The sequence below is a fragment of the Chinchilla lanigera genome, unplaced genomic scaffold (genome assembly GCF_000276665.1).
Source record: "Chinchilla lanigera isolate Chin_1 unplaced genomic scaffold, ChiLan1.0 scaffold00034, whole genome shotgun sequence".
In the NCBI taxonomy this organism is placed as follows: domain Eukaryota; kingdom Metazoa; phylum Chordata; class Mammalia; order Rodentia; family Chinchillidae; genus Chinchilla; species Chinchilla lanigera.
Genome location: NW_004955435.1, coordinates 19,300,304 through 19,322,745, shown reverse-complemented (window position 1 = coordinate 19,322,745; position 22,442 = coordinate 19,300,304). Strand labels below are relative to the sequence as shown.

At 45.5% G+C, this 22,442-nt stretch overlaps 1 protein-coding gene across 5 annotated transcripts; it reads right to left on the bottom strand.

Annotated features, from left to right (window-relative positions):
- Positions 1-1,488: 1,488 nt before the first annotated feature.
- On the bottom strand, positions 1,489-22,083 carry Mab21l3 (mab-21-like 3 (C. elegans)). Of its 5 annotated transcripts, none has more exons than XM_005389038.2 (7): positions 22,003-22,083; positions 20,892-21,138; positions 12,649-12,789; positions 8,517-8,808; positions 5,955-6,133; positions 5,332-5,526; positions 1,489-2,647 (listed from the first exon to the last, which is right to left on the bottom strand). In XM_005389038.2, the coding sequence occupies exons 2-7, from the start codon at positions 21,129-21,131 to the stop codon at positions 2,414-2,416; spliced, it is 1,281 nt and encodes a 426-aa protein (XP_005389095.1). In that variant the 5' UTR covers positions 21,132-21,138; positions 22,003-22,083; the 3' UTR covers positions 1,489-2,413. The 5 variants fall into 5 exon arrangements, with proteins under 5 accessions (XP_005389095.1, XP_005389094.1, XP_005389096.1 ...); XM_005389037.2 differs by lacking the exon at positions 22,003-22,083 and adding an exon at positions 21,675-21,996; XM_005389039.2 differs by lacking the exon at positions 22,003-22,083 and adding an exon at positions 21,362-21,383.
- Positions 22,084-22,442: the final 359 nt, after the last annotated feature.

Here is a 22,442-nt window from a genome sequence, read left to right as displayed (position 1 = left end):
ACCTTGCTACTCTGCTGAATTTGTTTATTAGTTCTGAGAGTCTTTTGGTGGAACTTTTTTGGTATTTAATGTAACAGATCATGTCATCTGCAGATAAGGATAGTTTGATGTCTTCCTTTTCTATATCTATCCCTTTTATTTATTCTCCTGATTACTCTAGCTAAAGTTTTGAGTACTATATTGAACAGTAGTGGTAAGAGTGGATACCTCCATCTCATTCCCAATTTTAAACAGCTTTCAGTATTTCCCCATTTAAAGTAATGTTACAGTGGGTTTGTCATAAATGACAGATAAGGTCCTTCTACACCTATTTCTGTCTGGATTTTTATTATAAATGGATTTGGCTTTCTATCAAAGGTTTTTTCCTGTGTCTATTGAGATGATTGTGTGACTTTTGTCCTTGCTTCTATGTGAAGAATTTATTGACTTGTATATGCTGAACCATCCTTGCATCCCTGGGATAAAACCAAGTTGGTTGAATAATGGTTTTGTTAATGATTTGTTGCATTGTTTCCTTTCCTTCTTTTTGGTAAATTTGGCTAAGGGTTTATTCTTTCAGAGAACCAACTCTTTGATTCATTGATGCTTTGTATTGATTTTTCAGTTTTGATTTCATTAATTTCCACTCTGGCCTTTGTCATTTCTTTCCTTCCACTCATTTTGGATTTGGATTGTTCTTGTTTTCCTGGGACCTTTACATGCACGACTGGGTTGTTTATTTGTTATTTCTGTATTCTTTTAATTAGTGCATTCACAGCTATAAAATTCTGTTAGGAATTCTTTCATTGTGTCCCTTAGGTTTTGGCATGTTGTGTTCCCATGGTCATTTGACTCTAAAACCTTTTAAAAGTTTTTCCCGGATCCATTGATTATTCAATATTTAATTTCCATGTATTTTCATTTTCATAAGAAAAATGAGTAGTTTATGCTTTTAGAAATTTTACTTTGTTCCAAGTGTATGTGTGTTTCCTTAAAAATAATAAAGGAACCCCATTGGTTGAGAAGCACTGAGTGCTGGAAGAAGCCATTGATCTCCCCAAGAACGCCTAATGGCTGGTCAGTTGTGCCATACAGGATGTGTTGCCACGTGGCCCTCAGTGCCCTTGAAAATGGGTGAGCCCTTGGGTTTTCAGTGCCCCTGACTCTTGTGAGCCCCCGGACCTCCCGATGCAGTCACATTCAGGTCAGTTCACTCTGTCCCTCTGCTTTGGGAGAGGCCGAATGTCACAGCTTGGATCTTAGAACACAACACGGATTCCTCACTAGCTTTGCCAGTTCAGGTGACCTGGCTCATGACCCCCCAAACCTGACTTGGTCACCCTTCCTCCCCCTTTAGCTGTTTGCATTTCTACCCTTCAGGGGTCTTCCCATGACTCTATTTCAACATTCTATTTATTTCCTTCAGCACACTCACTTCATCTGTAATAACTGTGTGCATCTTATCTTCTCCATTAGGTGCTACCCCATCCATCAGTCCATCCTGCTGTATTCTCAGTGCCTAATGCCTAAAGCATATTTATTTATCAATGAATGAGTGAATGAATGACGACAGAAATGTACTGAGAGGTGAATGACACCAAGGGCAATCCATACAAGTTCATTCCATAGATAGAAGGAAGTCCCCTCCGTGACCCACAGCTTGGGAACAAAGAGAGGGCTGTGGCTGGCAGCAGCCAGAGCTGCATTTTCACTGTGGACTCATGCAGCCATTGAGATCACTCCCTCCTTACTGGGAGAGCAGCGGAGGAGCAGACCACTGAACCACTGAGCCTCTGCTCGGGAGAGCCGGAGTGCAGCACAGATGGCACGAGCACACTAGATCATCAGCTGCTACCATTTCAGCTGCGCATAGTCGTGGTCCAGTAGCTGCAAGCACCAACTAGTAGGCCAGCTAATAGGCTTCCTGTTGCTCCAATGTCCTCCTCTTATGAAGGCCCCTGCACAGTGTGGGAAGCTCCACCCTGCTCTGAGGAATGCATATTAACGCTCTGCTTTACAAAAGGAATGAAAAGGAGCCCATGCTCGGTCAGTTAAAGAACATTCCTGGAAAGCACACTACTTTCTGGCCTTCCGGGGTCTCTGTCTCGGTTTTCTCAACAGACTGTCTGAGCCTGCATGGGGGAAACTAAACTCATCACAGTGGTGTCAGTTCGGAACCAGTGGCGCGGCAAGCTTGATGAGTGCTGTGGCCAAGGTTGGTAGTGAGGGTGGAACACTTGCTCGGCTTTCAGGAAGCCTGGCTCCGATGCGTGGGCAGCTTTCCTGCTGTGCAGTGCCACTGGGTTGGGGTGATCCCCTCTGCCATGTGTTGTGCCTCTCCTGGGTAGGACGCCAGCACCTGGTAGAGGCCCATCCCGAAAGAACAAGGTCAAGTCACAATGAAATGGTCGTGGACACCTGGGCAGGGCCAGCCTCAGGGCAGGCTGATGCGGGGGTTCTTGAGGAAGAAGGCCAGCTTTTGGGCCAGGGAGTCCAGTTCACTGGAATTGGTGGACTGGAGCAGATTGCTTCTGGGGACGAAGTAGTGCTTGAGGAAGTGCTGGCTCACACACTTGTGCAGTTTCCGCACCAGGCGCGGGAAGGCGTTCTCGAAATCCTGCCAGTCCTTCAGGTGGGGATGCTTCTCACAAGTCCAGAAGAGCACCATCTGAGGAGGGAGGAGGGGCTGTCAGACAGGGCTCAGGCAGCTGGGGAGAAGATCTTCAGAAACAAGTGCTGAGTTTTCCTGGCCTTGGAAGGAGGGAGGAGTCACTCAGGGAAGCTGCATCCTCCACGAATTCATGATCCTAACCTCAGGTACGTGCTCACTCTAACCCAACTGGTCTCCTAAGCCTCTTCATTACCTTATTCTCTTAGTGTCCTCTGACATTTCCAAAGTCACTACTCTCCTTAAATCTATAATACCCCACTCCAGGCAGATGCCCCCACCTCCTTCTCTACAGGGAACTCAGAAAATCTCATTCCCTCAAACCAGACAGTTCTCCCCACAGGGCACCATCCTCTCTCCCCTCCCAGGACTCTGGGTCCTGCTTCCCAGGAGCTGTGTATGACCTACTGCCCTCTTCCTCCATGGCCTTTCAGCCTGTCCCTGTTCTCCCACTCCCCTAATCCCTCAGCTCCCCTGCCCTCACTCTGACCTCTGCAACCCTGGGCTTCCAGAGTTAGTGCCACTGCTGGGCATCATTTCCTCTTCTCTCATTCAGTCCCCGCCTCCTTTCACTCCATCAGGTTTCCTGCATTAACCCTGAAAGCTGCTCCCTTTAAGCCCAATGACCTCCATGTTTCCTAACCCAAGAGGCTTTTCCAGACTTCACTTCATCTGACCTTTCAGCTGGCCAGCTTCTCCCATCCACACCCTCCCTCCTGAAAGGCTTCATTCCGAGTAATGAGTGATTTGCAAATCATGTTCTCCAGCTCAGATCTCCTCTGACCTCCTTCCCTGCAGTGCTTGGTTATATGAAAGTCCTCAGTCTGAATATGTCCAAACCGAACCAACGACCTTGCACCACAAACCTGCAAGCCACGAGCCTAGTGTCACCCTTCTCCCTCACCACCCACACTGAACCCTGCCAAGCCTCCTGCCCAAGGATTTCTCAGATCTGTCCACTGCCTTCCTTGCCAATGATATTCTTCCATGTTGCCACCACAGCTCACCGGCCTCTGCAGCAGCTGCTACTGGTTCCTCAGTATCACCCAACCTGTCACCATCCATGCTACAGTCTGCAAGAACGTTTTGAAATATAAAACCTTGCTCCTTTTTGTCTAAGCACTTCAAATTTTCCACTGTTTAACTTCCTGCTGTTTTTTTTCAGGCCTGGGTTCTGGGGTTTGAACCCAAGGCCTTTGCACAGAGCTATATATCTCCAGGCCTTTGTATTTGTTCATTATTTTGAGACAGGGTCTTGTTAAGTTGCCCAGGCTGGGCTCAAATTTCCCAGAGCGCTAAAAAAATACAATTTTTAATATGATTTGGTCTATGAGGTTTGGCCCCTCCCTTTCCAGCTTTCCAAAAAGGGCATCAAGAAATATGTGGAATCAGCCTAGGTGTCCATCCGTAGATGAGTGAACGAAGAAAATGTGATACAAATACACTGTGGAATACTATTCAGTCATTAAAAAAGAATAAAAGCTGCCATTTGGAGCAAAATGGATAGAACTAGAGGAAATCCTGTTAAGTGAAACCAGACACATAAAAACAATGCCACCTGTTCTCTCCTGGGTGGGAGCTAAGGAAAACACTGACCCAAATGTGGAATAGTGATCACTAGGATTAGGAAAGGCATGGCATGTAAGTGGGGAGGTGGGTACAGAAAAGTTGGTTTTGGCCAATACATGTTATATACATGTGTGCAAATATCACAATGAGCCCTTTTCACATGTTCAGTTAATACACTTCAAAAATTATATGCATTTTTAAAAAATGAACATGCAGTGAAAAATAATGTCTCCTTTAAATGGTTCTGGGAGAACTGGAAATTCATGTGTACCTTTCTCCAGATACACACAAATGCACTCAAAGTGGATCCACCTGAGTGTAAGACCCGAAACGATGGAACCACCAAAATAAAGCCGGGCAACTCTGAAGACACTGGTGTTGGCAAAGGTTTTTGCGAAAGGCGCAACAGCACATGTAAAGAAAGTAAAAATAGAGAAACAGGATTATTTATGTCAAATTAAGAAGCCTGAAGAGCAGCTTACTGGAGTCAGAGCAGCGCTCTGGAGCACATTAGGGTGACCACAGTTTATAATGATGCTATGTTTCAAAATAACTACAAGAGTTCAAAGCTTCCCAAAACACAGAGGTGATAAATGTTTGACAAGAAAGAAATGCTAACTGCCCTGATTTGATCACCACACATTGTGTAATATATCATGATATCATAGTGTACCCCATAAATGTATGCACTTATTATGTGCTAATCTAAAAAAAAATCACTGAATTATCACTGACATCATACCAAAGAAGAAGAAGAAGGCTGAGGAGGAAGAAAGGGAGGTGAAGGAGGGGGAGAAGGAGGAGGAGAATGCGAGGGAGGGAGGGGGAAGAGTAGAAAAACAGGGAAAAGATCAGGGGACCAGGGAACTGGAAAGGGAAAGGGAGGGAGCTAGAGGCTGCCTTCCCCGGTCAGAGTGCTGCAGATGCACTTACCGCTAAGGTCTACATATTTCCACGCGAGTAATAATTAGTGGAACTGCAGTTGTGGAAACTACAGCCCCATCCCATATTCATCACACTCTTCTCCTGCTTCTGCTGAGCCCACAAAGGCTATGGGTCCCCACCTAACCACAGCTGCTGGAGCTGTACTGCACCGTACCCCAGTTCCAGCTCACCTGCAGATGGTGGGAGGTGATAACAGGCCTCTTCCCGGGACACCAGACATCCTCCATCAGCTGCCTCAGGGCCTGAAAGCACTGTCTGCGGCAGCCCCCATCCTCATCCAGCTGCTCCAGCAGCACCTGCTCGGCCTGGGAGAAGCTCAGCTGCCAGTGATAGTTAGAACGGGCCAACAGGTTGAACCCAAAGGACTGAAAGAGAAAAATCCAGGATTTAGAAAATGAGAAGGATGATGCTTGCTGAGGTAGAAAGCCACTGGCTGGCCTGTGGAACCTGTGGAGGGTTGAGTACATCCCCCATGGGACCAGAACGGGACCTGGGGAAGATACAGCCATCTTGAGTGTGGATGGCAGGCAGGAGAAGGATTCAGCCTGCAACAGAGACCCCAACCCCCTCCAGGGCTCCTAAACACACAGACTTCAGGGCCTGCCCACCAATTCTAATGTAGCAGGTCCAGGGTGGGGCCTCTCCATCAGGTCTGCAGGCCCCATGCTTCACTTCCAGAACCGCAGATCCAGGGAACCCTCAGCTCTGCTTCGGGAGCTGAGTGGCACAACGCTGAGACCATTAGGCTGCTAGCGTCTCTGCCGTGGGGAGCCAGGGCCCCAGTCACGGATACCTTGATGCACTCCACTTTCTCTGGGGAAGGCCAGCACTTCCTACATCGAGGCCACTGGGCTTTCTCAGACCAGGCAGTGGGGATCTCCACTGTGGGGGCCAGCTCGATTTCCACCTGACAGACAGATGTTTCCACGGCAACCCAGACTGCGGGGCTGTTTGTCAGCATGCTCACTTTACCTGAAGGGAGATGATCAGACCGACAATGAAAAGAGAGCCACAGGCCACAGGCCAGGGGCCACGGACCACACAAACGTTCAGAGAAGGAAGCTGTCTGTGAGCAGTGCCTGTGAGGGCTCCTGGTCACTGCCGGGGCAGCTTTCCCACAGTGTCTACAGCACTCAAGCGGGGGCATCCACAGCCAAACCTCACTGTTAGCCAGCCTGTCTTTGCTACAACATTGCTAGAAAATTCCCATTCCTTTAAAAAATTTTATGGTACTTAGTTTATTTTATTTTACGTATGTGGTACTGGAGCTTGAACCCTGACCCTCACATATGTCAAGCATGTGCTCTCGCTGAGCTATACCCCCAAACCATTTAAATTAATAGATTATTTTCAGAAGGTTCAACTGAAGAAGCCACAAAATAAAAGAATAGGTTACCCTGTTAGGGTTTGTGTCTAGATGTCCCCCCAAAAGCCTTATGCAGTCATCGGGTAGGCTTCTAGAGTTTATGATTGATTCATGGTCCAATGCTGGGATTAAGAGTGTGAGAGCTACACCTGCCCTAGGGCGGGTAGCCTGCATACAATATAAGAGACAAAAGGAGTCTTGTCTCACTTTCTCTTGTTGCTTTTGCTGTCTTCTGGGCTTGCACTGTTACCACTCTACTGTGTTCCATGCTGCCTTGAAGCCAGTTGATTATGGACTGAAACCTCTCAAACAGTGAGCTGAATAAACCTTTCCCCTTTTAACTTTGAGGGTCAGGTGTTTTGTCCCAGCAATGAGAGAAAAGTAAATCCTTTGTATCTTTCTTCATTTCACCCAAGCACCCAGACATCAATTTTCCACAGAACGCAAACATAAGGAAAGACAGTGCCATTTCTTCATTCTTCACCCAGAAGTTCTGACATTGCTCAATAACAGTCACTTTGGTGGAGTTCTATCGGAGTCAAAGTCTCTTATATGGTATTTCTACCATCCAGCCATGAGCCACTCAGGCCCTAGGTATACTTATCATCCCACAATCATAAGGCCTTTCAAAGGATGTCATAGTCACTGTTTTAGGGGGTCACTACTTTCTCTACCAACCAGGCAGAGAGACAGACAGTCAGACAGAGACAGAGACAGAGAACAGAGACACAGAGACAGAGAAACATGGAGGAAAGAAAGGAAAATGATCCTGGCAAAGTTTTCCAACTTACACACTAGACTGTCCTCATTTTTAATTTGCTTCCCCTTCTTTCACTATGGTGTGTTTTGTTTGTTTGCCTTTGTTACAGATAAGGATGAGTCCTGAATCAAGACCTATTCTTTTGTTTTTCCTTGCTCAGGGAAGTAAATGGAAGCTCATTAACTGTGTTAGGCTGCCGAGAAGGAAAACATTACTTTCCTTGGCCAGGTGTGAGAAAGGGCTGAGCGTCTGCCTCTCATCAGAGCTACCCGGACAGGAACTTGAGCCTGTCTGGCATTTCAGCATCATTTACTAAATCACCTCACAATCCTGGCCCAGGCTGAGTTGCTTACTTGCACTTTCACTAGCAATAATGCTGCAAATTAAAAGGGGTGAGCAAATGGGAGCCGGCCTGTCTGGTCCCTCCCCTGCCTCTGGAGCTCGCTCTGCTCACTATTGCACTTGATGTGCAAACCTTTAGCTAGGTACTTGTCCCAGTCTTAATCTGAGCCTTGGTTTTCTCATCTGTAAAACTGGCACAAAAGTACTCCCTAGGGTTGTGGAGATTAAATCATCCATGAAAGCGTTTTCTATGAGAATCCATTATCCATGAGCTATGAGTACTATGAGAATATTCAAATGTATCCTTTCCTTCAAACAAATGGAATTGCACATCACAAAGGTAGTATCTCCGTGCACTGGGGCGCTGTAGTCAGATGGAGGCTGTTGCACAAGAAATTGCTAATAAATATCTAGGGTTTGTAAATAATTTGCTCTTTTAGACAAGTGCATGTAGGTTCTGGAAAAGGTGCATAATTCACAGCATGTCATGTCTGTGCCAGGAAAGTAATCTGCTTAAATCCTCAGGAGTGTTCAGTGAGTACAAATTCCTACCTTCTCTCTCTGTCTCTCTCTTTTTTTGGGGGGGGTTCTTTTTGAAACTGGGTTTTGCTATGTGGTTCAGGCTGTCCTTGAGATATTTTGTAGCCCAGGATGGCCTCGAACTCACAAAGATCCTCCTACCTCAGTCTCCTGAGTGCTGGGATTACAGGCATGCACCACCATGCCTAGCTCCCACCTCTTTGTCAGCCAGAAGAAAGAGGAATGTCCCACATCATTCAAGGATGTAACAAGCACATGATTCCTGCCTCAGGTAACATCCGAGCAAGGTTTTTAGAGTCAAAGGGAAACAGCACAACATCCCTTACGCCTGTCCTTGATCAGCTCACCTGAGAGGTGACAGGTTGTAATCGCTTTTTCCACCAGCTGCCGGAACACTTGGAGGACCTTGGCGGGCACAATGTCCCCCTCAATGTTCACGTCGGCCTCGTGCCACTGCCAGATGCTCTTCATGAACTGCTCCACCTGCAGCCACTGCTGTAGGCCCTCGGGGGCCCGCAAGGGGCAGGAGAGCCGGGTGCCCTTCAAGCTGTAGTACCGCCAGTGCTGCTCCCTGGCTTCTCTGTACCCAGCCAGGCCCCTCATGGGCACTGTGATGAGGAACTGACTGGGCGCCAAAACCTGGGGTCAGGAAAGAGGATGTGCATGAGCTCACTGACTGTAGGGGAACAGAAGCCCTCTGGGAGCCGACATGATGAGCCAGGCAGCTCAGGTAACCACTCAGCCCTCAGCAATGTGCCCAGGTAGACGCAAAAGCAGGCCTGGGTGTTGCAAGATGATTACATCTTTGCTCTGCCACTAATCCAAGGTAATGCTGTGGCAGGCAAATTAACTCACTGAGATCTGGGTTTCCTGGATCCACAAGTGAAAAGGAGTGAAGGAAACCTGGAACTCCAGAGGGGACTTAAGTTTGGGGAGGAAACTTAAGAAAAGAGAGGAGAGGGAAGTGATATTCACTGAGTTCTACGTGTACGAAGATGGTAATCTCCTCCATTTGTCCATCGGGCCTTCACAGTGGCTCACTGAGGTGGGCAATGGAGGACCTGCAGCTAAAGGGACCTGAACATCACAGGGACAAATCGTTAGTAAGCGTAAGAACCAGAATTTGAGTTTAAGTCTTTTGATAGTTCATTCAGTGATTATTTTCCTATCCTGGGCTAGTTCTCAATGTAGAATGAATGACCTGGAATGTGTAGAAGTTCTGGCAAGAATAAAGGGTGGGAGGGGATGGGAAAAGCAGTGAATGAAGTTTGCAGAATGCCTTCCTTTCTTTCATCTGTCCGGATGACCCATGGCCAGAATTAATGACTGTTGCAAAATCAAAGGTGAAATGAAAGCCTGTTTGCTTAGACAATGTGAGCTATTGAGATGATTGTAAGTATCATGGAGAAAAGCAAGCATAGTCTACCCACTCCCTTTTTCCAGGAACCAGGTAAACAGCGGTCAGGGAGAAAAGAGCCAGGTCAACAGTTCAAAGGCTAGAACAAGTCGGTCAACATTGCAGTATTGCCAAAGGGAACTTGAACTTTGGCTGTAATGCACAGCAGCCCACTCAACCCTGAACCTTCCCCGTAGGTCAGCTACCTCCTCTTCACAGAAAGTTCTGACAGTGGAATTTGCCCAGGACTCAGCCACTGATCAGTCAGGGAGTGAACACCAAAATCAAGGTAAGCCATGGGCAAGTTAGTAAAAATTTCAACAGTATTTACAGCCATTCTCCATCACTCACATTACTGCCTGACTTCTGTCTCCTGACAGATCAGCAGTGGCATTAGATTTTTAGAGAAGCACAAATCCTACAGGGAATCGTACATATGCGCAATCTAGGTTGCACACTGATTCGAATCATCCCAAAACCATTTCCCCATCTCTTTGCACCCAAGTCTGTGAAAAAATTTCTTCCAGGATATTGGTCCCTGGTTTCAAAAGTGTTGGGGGCTTTTAATTTATATCTAAAATGTCCCCCAAAAGTCTTTTGTTTGAAGGTAGGGCCTGGTCGGGAAAGGTAGGTCACTGGGAGTGTGACCTGTATTCTTTTCTCTGGTTCCACCCTTCTTCCTATGCTTTTGCCTTGGAGCCAGCCAACCATGGAATGAATCCTCTAAAACCAGGACCAAAAATAAACCTCACTTCCTTTAGGTTTCAGGTGTCAGTTATTTTGTCTCTATGATGAGAAATTGAATAATTCAGAAAGTTAGTACCTGGAATGAGATTAGAACCAGCTGCTGCTGATCATGTAGTTCAAAAGCAATTGGAACTGGTTTGTGGGAAGAGTTTGGAAAGGTTTGAAGATGCAGTGTAGAGAAGCCATAGAACGCTATAAATAGCATTCAATGGGTGATCCTGATGGGAGCTCAGAAGGCTGGGATGTTGACAGGAATGCTCACAATAAAAACCCGGCTCAGGAAGTGTCAGTTGGAACAAAAACTCTATTGGAAACTCAACTAGAAACCATGGGTATTGCATTCTGGCAAGGGATTTATCTGCATTTCATCCATATTCTGGAATTTTGCAAGAGGCTCAGATTAAGGGCAGTCAGAGGAAATTTCAAGACAGCCCAATATTCAGGCTCTGGCAGGGGTACTGTTGGCTGCTTTTAGCCAGATTTATACTGAAATCAGGAAAAAAACCTGAAGAATGTGAAAATTATACAACTTGGCCAGAAAGAAGTCCCTGTAAAGTTGAGGCAAAAGAGACCTTGGTTGCTGAAAAGGTATGTAACTTGCATGAGGACAACAGGAAAGATGTCTTGTGGGTATCTCAGGAAATGGCTAGACCTCACTCATTTTAGGCTCAAGAGTGCAAAAAGTAACACTTTTGAAAGAATTAACTGGGCACCCTGCTCATTAAAGGCTACCAAGGGAAGTATTTCCTCGAGTTCAGCCATCCAAGCGCTCAGAAGCAGCTACATCCCTGACTCAAGGGGGTCAGTTTCCTGCTCAAAAAAACAGCAAACTTTGGCATCATCCACATGTTGCTGGTTTTTCAAGCATGCTGCATGCAAAAGTTAAGGGGGTCATGGATGCTTTCACCCAGATTTCAGAAGGCCCAGGAGGCCAGGTAAAAATTTGTGACTGGGTCGTATGCCCTACCAGGAGTTCCAGACAGGAAATGCATAAAGCTGTGAAGAGTGATGCAAAAGGAGCATTGGAGATGCCAGGAAGTAAGAGATACTGGGAGGACATGGAATGTCTTCTGAGAAAGGATACAGGCAGTGAGCAAAGCCAGCCCAAGAGAGAGGCCATGTGAACTGCAACTGGCAATGGTATAGGAGGGAGGCTGCCCAAGCCTTTTGGAGCTCACATCACACTACAACCTGCCCTGGGTGATGAATATGGAATTACAGGATTTAATATTTGTTCTGCTGCTTTTCAATCCTGCTTTGGTCAGGTTTTGTAGTATGTTCCTATTTCTTCTTAGAATGGGAATGTTAACCCTGTACCAGTGTATGCTGGAAATGTTTCACTTTCTGTTTAATTTTTTTCCAGGATCTGACAGCTAAGAGTTGCATTTTATTTTTTTACTTTTTAAAAAGATTTTTGCACTACAAGGTTCTGTAAAGAATAGAAGTGACAAATTTAAAACATAAAACACATGAAATTCTTTCCTAATTCTTAAGAACAATATATATAAAGTCTGAAGCAATGACAACTAAGAGTTTACTTTGACTCTCAGAGGAGATTTTGTACCTGGACTTTTCAACAATGCTGAAACTATTAAGACTTTGATGACTCAGAAATGGAATGAATGTGTTTTGCATAGTGAGATGGACATGAGCCTTTTGGTGGGCAGGGTCAGAATGTTATGGTTAAATATAAAGATGTCTCCCTAAAGACTTGTGTTCAGAGGTGGGTCCTGCTTGTAGAGGGCAGATCACTGGAGAAATGACCTAGAGGGAATATTCTTATCTCTGGTGCCTCCCTTTGTTCTCTGCTTCCTTGCAGCCATGGGATGAACAGGATTTTTCTGCCTTGCCCTTCCACCATGCCATTTTTTTTTTGAGACCAGGTCTCACTATACAGTTCAGGCTTCCTTGAACTCACTATGTAGCCCATGTTGACCTCCAGCTTACAGTGGTCTTCCTACCTCAGCCTCCCGAGTGCTGGGATTATAGGCATATGCCACCAGGCCCAGCCACCATGCTATTTCTGCCTTGGAACTATCCAGTCATGAATTGAACCCATCAGAAACTATGACCCAAATAAACCTCTTCTCCTTTAAGTTGTGAGTGTCAGGTATTTTGTCTCAAGAATGGGAAAATGACTACTACCATCATCTAGGGATGAGAATGCCCAAATGAGATAGCATCTGTGAAATGAGACTGTAAATGGTTAACCTAGCAGCACTCATGGGAACATGATATGTTATTAGTGCTAGAGTACCTGCCACACACCAAATTCCACCCACCCGAACATTCTGACTCTGTTGGTGAACACTTAGACACAAGTGAGATTTGCTTACCTTAATGTTCCCGTTGTATGTGTCAGAATAAGGTACAGCTTGAAATCTTAAATCTTGACGGCTGACTTCTGTGGTCAACTGGTGAATAACTTCCTGTACTTCATCCAGAGTGTGGGAAATCTGCTGGCGCCTCAAGTCCACCTGGATGTGAGAGTATTGGGTTAATAACCCTAGTTATTGTGGGCTGATCAGGCCCGCAATCTCCCAAAAGAGTGGATGGCAAAGGCTTAAATAAATGAGACAACTGAGATGATTTTAGGGCTCCAGGAGGGTCCAACTCTCTTACTGAACTCAAGATTCTCTGGTTAAGACCAAGATTTCTCTGGGTGGCCCGTATTTATTTGGTTTTCAAACAAAGGAGGGGGATACTCAAGAAAACACAAGAATCTGAGCAGGATCTTGGGAAATATTTTCCCAAGTAGTAAATTATGTCAGTCAGGAGAACTACCTTATCTTTAGGTTGGCATTTATTGTAGGAGTGTGGAGCCTGCAGCTGCAGTCTCCTTTTAGTTAATTGGGGTTGGAGCCAAACATCTTCAGCTGTGGCCTTATCTTGTCCTTTGCAGTATCACAGCTTCACAGGCCAATACTGGCCTCAGTGCTGACCAGTGACTCATAGAGATTCACTTACTATGAGTCCTCTGCCCATCTCCAGACAAGGTACCTAAGCTTTGGACAACTGACAAGTACACATGGAAAGCCAACTGGTTAATATTAAATTCTGCTCAAATCCACTTTGTAGTGGTCTCCATCATGAGGGTCTCAGCAAGATGGTTATTTCCTGTGGGAGCCCCAAGGCACTGGCGTAAGTGACATGACAAGGACATAGTGGTGAATGACCAGACAAGTTCTGAATAACAATCTTGACTACCTAAGACTGCAGGGGAGATGGACTTGATGCCAACTGAAATGACACATGTCAGTGCCTCAGTGTTCTTTTCAGAAATGGGTGCATTCTTTCAATATTTTCCAAGTATCTACAATGCAGTAGCCACCAGCCCAGGTGCTGGGACACAACAGTGACCAAGACAGCAGTAAACAAGATAGAGACACTTGCCCTTCTCTTGATGATACAGGGTGTGTGTGCACAGGTGTGCATGTAATGTAGTATTAGGCTTGATAACTGGCATGAAGAAAAATAAATTAGGACAAAGAAGTAGTGAATAAAGGGACTACTATTTCACATGGACTACTCAGGGAGAGCTTCTGTAAACAAGAGACATTTGGCTGAGACAAGCAGGCAGCTTTAGAAAGCAGATTCCAAGAGCTCTGAACCAGGAGCAGCATGACAAGGCTTAAGGCCCAGTGAGGAGGCCACAGTGGTCGGAGCTGGGCAAGATGAGGAAACGTGAGAAGAGATTCATTTGGGGGCGAAATGATCGCGAAAGGCTCTGGGAACCGTTCTGAGACCACAGCAGAATAATAATGCTAGCTCTTCAGGTTGGTAAATATTAAATGGTTTAGTGTATGTAAACACCCAGCAGATTGCTTCTCTCTTATGTCATCACGGGGCAATGGTTCCCTTCAGCTCCGGATTCACTCCTCCTTCTGTTGCTAGACCTGAGATGGTGAAACTTTTAGAGCTTTCAATAATAGCAAACAGCCCACTGTAGCATGCATGTCATAGGTTTGCCACCACTGGGTTAGATCCTGAAGGATAAGCATGTATTTATGTTTCTTCGGGCTGCTATGAGTCACCAAGTACTGGAAAATTCCTGCAGAAAACTGAACATTGGTAAGATAACTGAAGTTTAAGGAAATAGATGTTTGTGGGAAACACAAAAGAACTTTTAGGAAGCTGCAGGAGGCACCCCAAAATCCAAATGAAAGAAGAAGTGCGGAGTCTTCACATTTCTTCTGAGTGCAGGGGGCTCTTTGTTACATTCCTCGGGAGGCACCTGTGGCTGTCGGGTCTCCTTCAGGCAGGGGCTGATTTAAGTAAAATATGGTATAATGAAATGCAGTACCTATACATGAATTTTTCATTTCTTGTGAGTTTGGCTTAATAGCTATTTCTACGTATTCTACAGTAGTTTTGAGACGTCTATACACTGGTCAAAATATCAAGAAAAGAAGTCCACCTGAGAGAGATTTGTGTTTCTTAAATCATCAATGACATCCAGCCACTGAGATCTTATACTTCCCAAGACCAATAAACTATTCCACACATATGCAGACTACATAAGTGAGGGTACATCAATTGATACCCGTGTTATATATCCCATATAGAATCAGTTCATCTATAAATATTAACACCTGTTATATGCTGGGCACATTACATACTGGGTCACAGAAATACAACACTCATAACCACGCCCTTCCCACTTGGAGTCGACAGATGTCAGTAGAGAATATAAGTGTGGGGGGACCATCATGTAGAACTGTGGTGTCCCACTGAGTCCAGCAGAGACAGTTGATCCAATCTGCAGGCTGATATGAACATATCTCCAAGCAGAAGACTGTCTCTGAAAAATAAGCTAATACCTTCCAGACACCTAACACTGCAAAGAGCAGAAATGTAAGACGAAGCCCCCTATTTTAAGGAGCTTGCAGTCTCATTGGAAATATACCATATACATGGAGTGATATTTTCCAAAGTGTATGTCTTGCCTTATCTCAAATATGGTAATTGTGTCCACATCATCTTCTAACATTTTTGCCCTCCTCGAGCAGCCACTCACCCCTCTACATGCCTTTAATGTCCACCTCACTATATTTATCATGGGAGAAGGGATCAAGGGTGCCCTCCTCAAAGATTTTTAAACTATGGAGGCTCCGAATCTTCCAGATTGTACTAGCAGAAGAGAGAAGATGATCACAGAGGAGCAAGTCATTTTCTCTGCCAAAAATAGAGTGGACACTATTAGAAGCTTATAATTAAAGGCCCTCTCCAGTGTGGGGCTTACCCTAGGTGTTGTGATTCACCTTCATTTCACTAATTTTTGCTGACCATCCACTTCCTGTTGGGCTCCATGGTGCACATCTAGAGATTTGCAGGTGAGCTGACAAAGCAAGACTAATAAACTCGAAGTCAACATTGCCACAATTGTGCTCTGAGGAGAGGTTTGCACAGGATGCTGTGGATACACACAAAATGAACAGCACCTCTAGTTGGAAGCGGGGCAGCTTCCTGGAGGCAGAGGATGTTGGAATAGCATCTTGAAAAATTAGTCAGAGTTAACGAGGAAGAAAGACATGAAGATTTTTCCAGAAAGAGAATATGGTAGGTATCTAGGGATGAAGAAAACAACAAAGAGAATCACAATTATTCCTAGGTTATGGTGGGAGCAGAGACTTCCTTGGTAAGGTGGGAGATTAAACAGCGAGAGTTCTTAAAAACAAAAGAAGACTGTTTTCACAAGTGCTCCACAAACATCTCAAAGTTTTGCCTCTAGGAGTAGGATTGCTACATCTGGCAGAGGGGTGGGCATTAAGAAGTGGATTAAGAGAGGCTGGGAGACAAGCACAAGAGGACAAAGGTAAGCAACTCCTGCAAGAAGCTTGACAGTGGAAGCAAGCAGAATGAAAACGCAGGGGCACCAACGGATGATTGTTTGTTTGTTTGTTTGTTTTCAAAATGACACACAAGTTGGGCATGTTTAAACACTCAGAGAAAAAGGCCAGGCGAGAAGGAAGAGGCAGCAGAGGGCAAAACCATGGAGTAGGAATTTCCCAGGTGGAAGAAGTCATGCAAATCCGAGAGCCTTGGTGTTGAATTCAACGGATGTACTGGAAGGAAAAAGGAAATGGTGCGGGTGCAGGTGCAGGGGAAAGGGTAGGGAACGGTGGGAACTGCCGAGATTTCCCGCCTGTCATTTGTTCTCTTTGTGGAGTGGGGACAAGGCAATGTGGTGAGTAAAGTGGGGAGGTAGCAGGTAGGGGACTTCAGGTGACGGACTATTGAAAGAGCTTTGCAAGGAACGAAGGACTAGTTAGGTGTATGAGTAAACGCGGCCAGGCAGTAGGAAGACTGGCTGCAGCAGGGCCCAGCAGACTGTGGGACGCGAGTGGGTTCAGCGGTGAGATAGCCTCCTGCACCTCCCAGGCTCCCTCACTCCTCCTTCCACCACGCTATGCTGTGCTGTAAGAACGCAAGTACTGGAAGTAAAACCTACATGTTATTTTCTTCCTAAATCCAAAAAGTGCCCTTAATTTGGAGTCTAGGCTTACGAAATAATGAACCCAAAGTCTCCATGTATTTGGATGTCACCAGTCATTCCCACAAGCACACTAGCAGTGGGTAGACAGTGATGCCAGGTATGGACTGGAGTGAGGCCAGGTGGGCGGGGAGGCCCAGACCTGCCCTGGACACATCTGTCCCCGCAGGAGCTGGGCTGCAGTCTCCTTTCTGCTAGGTGCAGCCGGTCTTGCTCCTCTGCGTCTCTGACCACAACTCCTGCCCTGAGCTCTGACCTTCATAGGTTCACTGAGCAATCAGCAGCCCTGGAAGTGCTTTCTGCTCGGGACCCCAAGCTCCGTCTCGTGTACCTCTTATCATCCTCACCATAGAAACCCCAACAGAGAACCCCACCTTCTGTTGCCCCTCACTTATTTTGACCACAGGCCAGAGAGACAGCACAAGAAGATGCTAGCCTGAGGCTGGGGATTTAGCTCAGCGGCAAAAGCGCCTGCCTGGCAAGCGCAAGGTCGTGAGTTCGGTTCCCGGTACCGGAGAAAAAAACCAAAAAAAAAAAAAAAAAACAAAAAAACAAACAAACAAAAGAATTATCTCTATAAAAGAAGGGTGCTCGGCCACAGAGACCCCTCCAAGCCCAGCCCCAGAGCCTATTGCCTCTCACACTTCAGGACGCAGGACACCAGGTGCAGCCTTGAGGCAACCTCCTCACCAATTTTTCAGAAAAAAGCTTTTAAAAAGAAACTTTAAATGGAAAGAGAATGTAAGAAATGAACTCAAGCATATTCAATCCAAACTTGACCTCGGGTGTCTGTTCAAGCTTTACTCCCCTGCTCTGCGATTAAATCAATGAAGTATGGCACATTTTTCTTTTTAAAAGATTGCATTTGCAGACGTGACAGGGGAAGGCAAAATGGACGGTATTAAACTAGCCAGGCCCGCGAGGTTAGCTGCTCTGAGATCATCCTGCCCAGCTCGCTGCTGCACTAACCCAGCAAGTTAGGCCACGGTGCCATCCACCCTGCGTGGGCTTCGCTCTGTCTGCTCAAGTCTACATGTCTGCACGTGTGTCCACACGTCCTCTGTGGCTGCCCTCCCTTGCTTCTCAGCCGCAGCCTCTGGCCTACTGTTGTTCCCACAAGTCATTTGTTACTATTAATAGCTCAAATTCTGGAGTAATTCACTGTTTCAAATATAAATTACTGGGAATTCAGGATTGTTCCCTGTAACAACACAACTCTGACCTGCTCCCGTTGGAACATGCTTCCTTGAGGGAGGTGGAGGGGTGCTAAGCAGAATGCCAGGAACGTCACACCGGCCTGGGCATGCCTAGGGCAGGTGGGCAGTGTGAAACCCATCCAGGACGAGTGCTGGGAAAGACTGCTGAGCATTTCCTTCCACAAAACAGGAAGTCAAGCATTTAATTCCAGAATTGCCTTTAAACTCAATAATCAGAAAGACAACAACAAACAAGAAGGCACTTTCACTGTCCTCCAGCGACTAATAGTTTAAAAGGATGGATACTTAGACTCAGATATAGCTGCAGAGGAAGCAGTGGGCTTTCCACCATCATATCCTGTCTTTCCGGAATAATTTCTTTATGAGCTGAATTCTTAGGCCACTCAGGGTGTTTGCAGCAGAAGCTGTACAGCAGCAGAACCATGGAGCTGAGATGACTGGGTCCTGCCTGGGTGCAGGGCACTTTATCAGAGTAGGTCACTTGAGCCTTTCGGTAATCCTTTATGGCAGATACTATGATGGTTCCCATTTTATAATGAGGAAACTGATGCTCAGAAAGTTTCTATCAAAGGTCCCAGAGTTGTTTGGTTGTTACACAACAAGGATTTGCACCCTGGAAATATCATTCTGAAGCCTGTATCCGTGACTGCTGCCCTGTTCTGCCTCCCCAAAGAAAAGGCAGTGGCTGAGAAGGAAATCATCTCAGGTTTTGAATGGGAATCCTTTGGCCTAGATCTTTCTGTACTTCTCCTCTCTCTAAAACCCCACCTACCCCGTTTTGCCCCCAAAGTGTCTTTGGAGCCCTTCTCCCATCAGCGCTAACACCTCTTTTCTCCGGCACTCTTGTGGGTTCTCCACAGCCTTGGATCTGCTAGGTGGTATTGGAAGCATCTACCTGTCTGCACTGGGAATTTCCTCCTCTTTCCTTTGGAGCTGTGTGCCAAACCTGCAGGCAAGACAGGGCCACCCTTGAGACAAATCCAAGATTTCTCCCTCAGTGAGCAGGACACATCTCAGGCCTGGAGCTCTACAAACCACAGCACAGGTTTGGCACCCAATGGGTATTCAGGGGTGTCTGCCGAGGGTCACAGGAGTTCAGCAGAGGAAACTGGCTTTTGGAGTAAAGAGACTAGGGTGAGACCTCAGCACCTTCACATATAGCTGTGGGACTTTGGATAAGTTATCCCATCTCCAGGAGGCTGTTTCCTCTTTTATAAAAAGGGAGGCAATATGCACATCACATGGTTGTTGGTTAGAGTAAATAAGATGCTATATGTGCCTCACCTCCTACTCTTGCCCTAGCATCAGTGAATCCTGAAGATATTCTAACCACTAAAGTACAAGATATTCTGTGATGGTTAAAGGGAAGAAGGACATCTAAAACACTATTCTTGCCTCCAGAAACTTGATATTTAGCTCATCAACCAAAGCACTAATATCAAAAGTTTCAGGAGTCAATACACAGGAGATTGCCCACAAAACAACATCAGGCATGATCATGACGGGAGTTCTTAAGAGGCCAAAGACATTTAGTGCTGGGTGTCAGAGGATCTTTCTTGAGAAGGTGCGTTCTGAGCTGAGTTTGAAGAATGCCTATGAACTAGAAAAGTGGAGTGGAGAACTGGGGCCTGAGACCTGCTCAGGCCAGTGTTTTCATGGGAGACTCAGCCCTCTACAGGGAAGGAGTAGGGGGCATGTATGGGAAGGGGACAGGGGACAGTGTCAGAGCCCAGAGGCGTGTACCCCTTGGGAACTGACCAGCACATCTACAGTCTGGCACTTAGCTCCAGCCCACGGTTTCTAGGCAACAAATTTGAACATGTGGTTGCCTGCTCCTGATTTTTTTCTCCCCAGAAAAGGCAAAATCTGGATTTCCATGCAAAATCTATTTTGAAATGTTTGTAAAAATTTTGGAAAATTTGAAAAATGCTTTGTGGGTCAAATCAAACATGTACATGGGTTAGATTCAACATGGGATTCACTGTCCAGAACTTTCACTGTTGAAAATGCAGGGGAAGCAGAGGGTGGGAGGATAGGCCAGTTGAAATTACTTGAATGCCAGGCTAAAAAAAATTAGTTTTTTTTTTCTGACAGAAACTACGGGACTCATGGGAAGATGTCAGACAACACCCTTTCCAACTAGACCCCCCAAGAGGAGAAGTAAAGAAAATCACTTTAATTTGTTATCACCATAGATGTTCCTTATCTATCTCACTTAGCGGTTTTGCCTAAGAAATACACTTTACTTATTACTGTGGTAATGATCTCTGCTGGAGACTAGTCCCTACCTCTTAATTTAATTGTTTAGTTTAAACATTAATATTGTACTTTAGTAGCTTCATCTGTAATGCAAAGGCTTAAATTAGATAATAACTAATGTCCTTCCAAATTCTAATAGTCTAAGAACCTATGGCTGTGCACAGAAGAAATTAAATTAGTTCTTAATTAATGTATATTGAAAAATAGTGCTTTTTTTTTTTAAAACTAGCTTTCGTAGTTTTGAAAAACTTTAATTTCTTTTGCTTTTTTTCTGTGATCCCACTATGACACTGTTACTATCATTCCCAGTTTATGGAGAAGAAGGCTGAGGCTCAGGTGGGTTAAGTGACTTGCTCCTGGCCACCAAGTTTGAGCGACAGAGCTAGAGTTCTGTTCCGTAGTTAATATCCACCATGCGTCTGGGCATCAGAGGCACAAAGACAGGAATGAATTATGTCTAGTCCCTAAATACACTTGTGGGGGTGGTCTTTGGCTCCTGAGCATTTTTCATATATCTACAGGCAGTGAAACCCTTTCTGCATCACTGTTACTGGGGATGAGGAGAGAGGGGATGGAGGAATGTGTGGGAAAGGCTAGAATTTGTCCTTACTTTGCTTAGCAGGAAATCTTCTGCGTCTTCCTCTGTGAGGGATTTCACGGCTTCTTGGTCAATCCTGAGTAGAGTAACAGCTGCGCGGGGTTTTTTGCAGTGGAGGACCCTCGCGGGCAGCTTTCGCAGCAACGTTACCGTCTGGATGAAATTTCTCTGGAACTGTGTAAGCGGGCTTGGAACTTGTCTTTTTACTTCTTCACTCAAGTTCTCATTTCCCAATTGCAATGGAGAATCCATCTGTAATCTATTGAGAAATTAAAAATAAATAAATAAAAATGAGAGTTGGTGAAACTGACTTGGAAACCAACCTGCATTTTAATTTTTATTTATTTATTTTACCCTACCTACTTCTATAGCCAGAAGGCAATTTTCTAAATTGTGTTTCTCACTCAAATGCTTAAAAGTTCTGTTCAAGGCAGAAAGCCCCGTAATTGGTGTCTCCCTTCTGTTTTATCCTCTTTTTGTACCTGGGAGCTCAGTATCTTCCTATATCTTCGTCCTTATCCTGTTGACAGTAAATATCCTTTGCCCTCCAATCCAAGAAATCCCACAGACTGATTTACCTTCTTTACAATAAACAAATAAGAAATTGCTCAACAACCTGGCACTCGTCATGACACCTACAAACAAGGGATCAGGACTTGTCAATCAGATCAGGGCACAACAGTTGGCATTTGGAAAAGCACACACACAGTGGTACACGTGCACGTACACACAGACAGGCATGCTGACACACAGGCACACCACAGAGAATGGCAGGGCAGGAATCCTGCTGCTCACCTGCTGACTTATTGTTGAGAGTAATTTCTCTCTTTCCACTTGAAAGCTGTGTTGAAAATAAAATCAGTATAAACAGGCTCCTTGAAAGTTGAGGAAACAGATCTGGTTTTGCCAGTAAAAAGGCGTGCTAAAAAACAGTTCAGGCAGTAGATTCCTAGTCTGACTTGCTAGGACTAGTTTTACTATTAAAAAAAAAATATCACAAAGGTTTGATTTCTCTGAAGCTGGTATACATCAAAGCTTGCTATCAGGTGATCTAAAGAAGTGACAGTCCGGCTCACTTCTGAGCAAATGCTTCCCTGGCCAGCCAGTGTCTTCCCAAACTTACCTCTAAGCCTGCCTCCAAGACTCAGCGACTGTAGTGCCTCCTCCACTGGCTTTCTGTGGCTTCACATTTGCATAACCTCCCAGACTCTGCCCTGTGAAAGCCACATCAGAGCTCCCTGGCGGCTGGGTGCTCCACCCACCTCCTTAGTCCTGCTTTACAACCTTGTTTCTACAGATCCCTTCCACTGATCCATAGTCTGATATGAACCTTGGGAAGCTACAGCTTCTCCACTGAGCTTCCAAGTATTCCAAGGCTGCCTTGGTTGTAATCATACTCTTCCTCTTCTTAAAAAGGACCAAATGCTCCCAACTATTCCAAATTTTATTCCATTGGCTTCTGTCGTCACTGATCATCCTGTCACACTATCATACCAGCTTTTCACAGATGAAGCAAGAGCCTCTCCCTCTGAGCCTACCATTCAAAACTCTCCCTCCAACTCA

Coding starts and splice junctions, on each gene's coding strand:
- Mab21l3 (XM_005389038.2), bottom strand. CDS start 21,131: ATGGATTCTCCATTGCAATTGGGAAATGAGAACTTGAGTGAAGAAGTA. Junction 12,790..20,891: donor AAGATTTCCTGCTAAGCAAA/GTAAGGACAAAT, acceptor TCTCACATCCAG/GTGGACTTGAGGCGCCAGCA. Junction 2,648..5,331: donor TCACCTCCCACCATCTGCAG/GTGAGCTGGAAC, acceptor CTCCCTCCTCAG/ATGGTGCTCTTCTGGACTTG.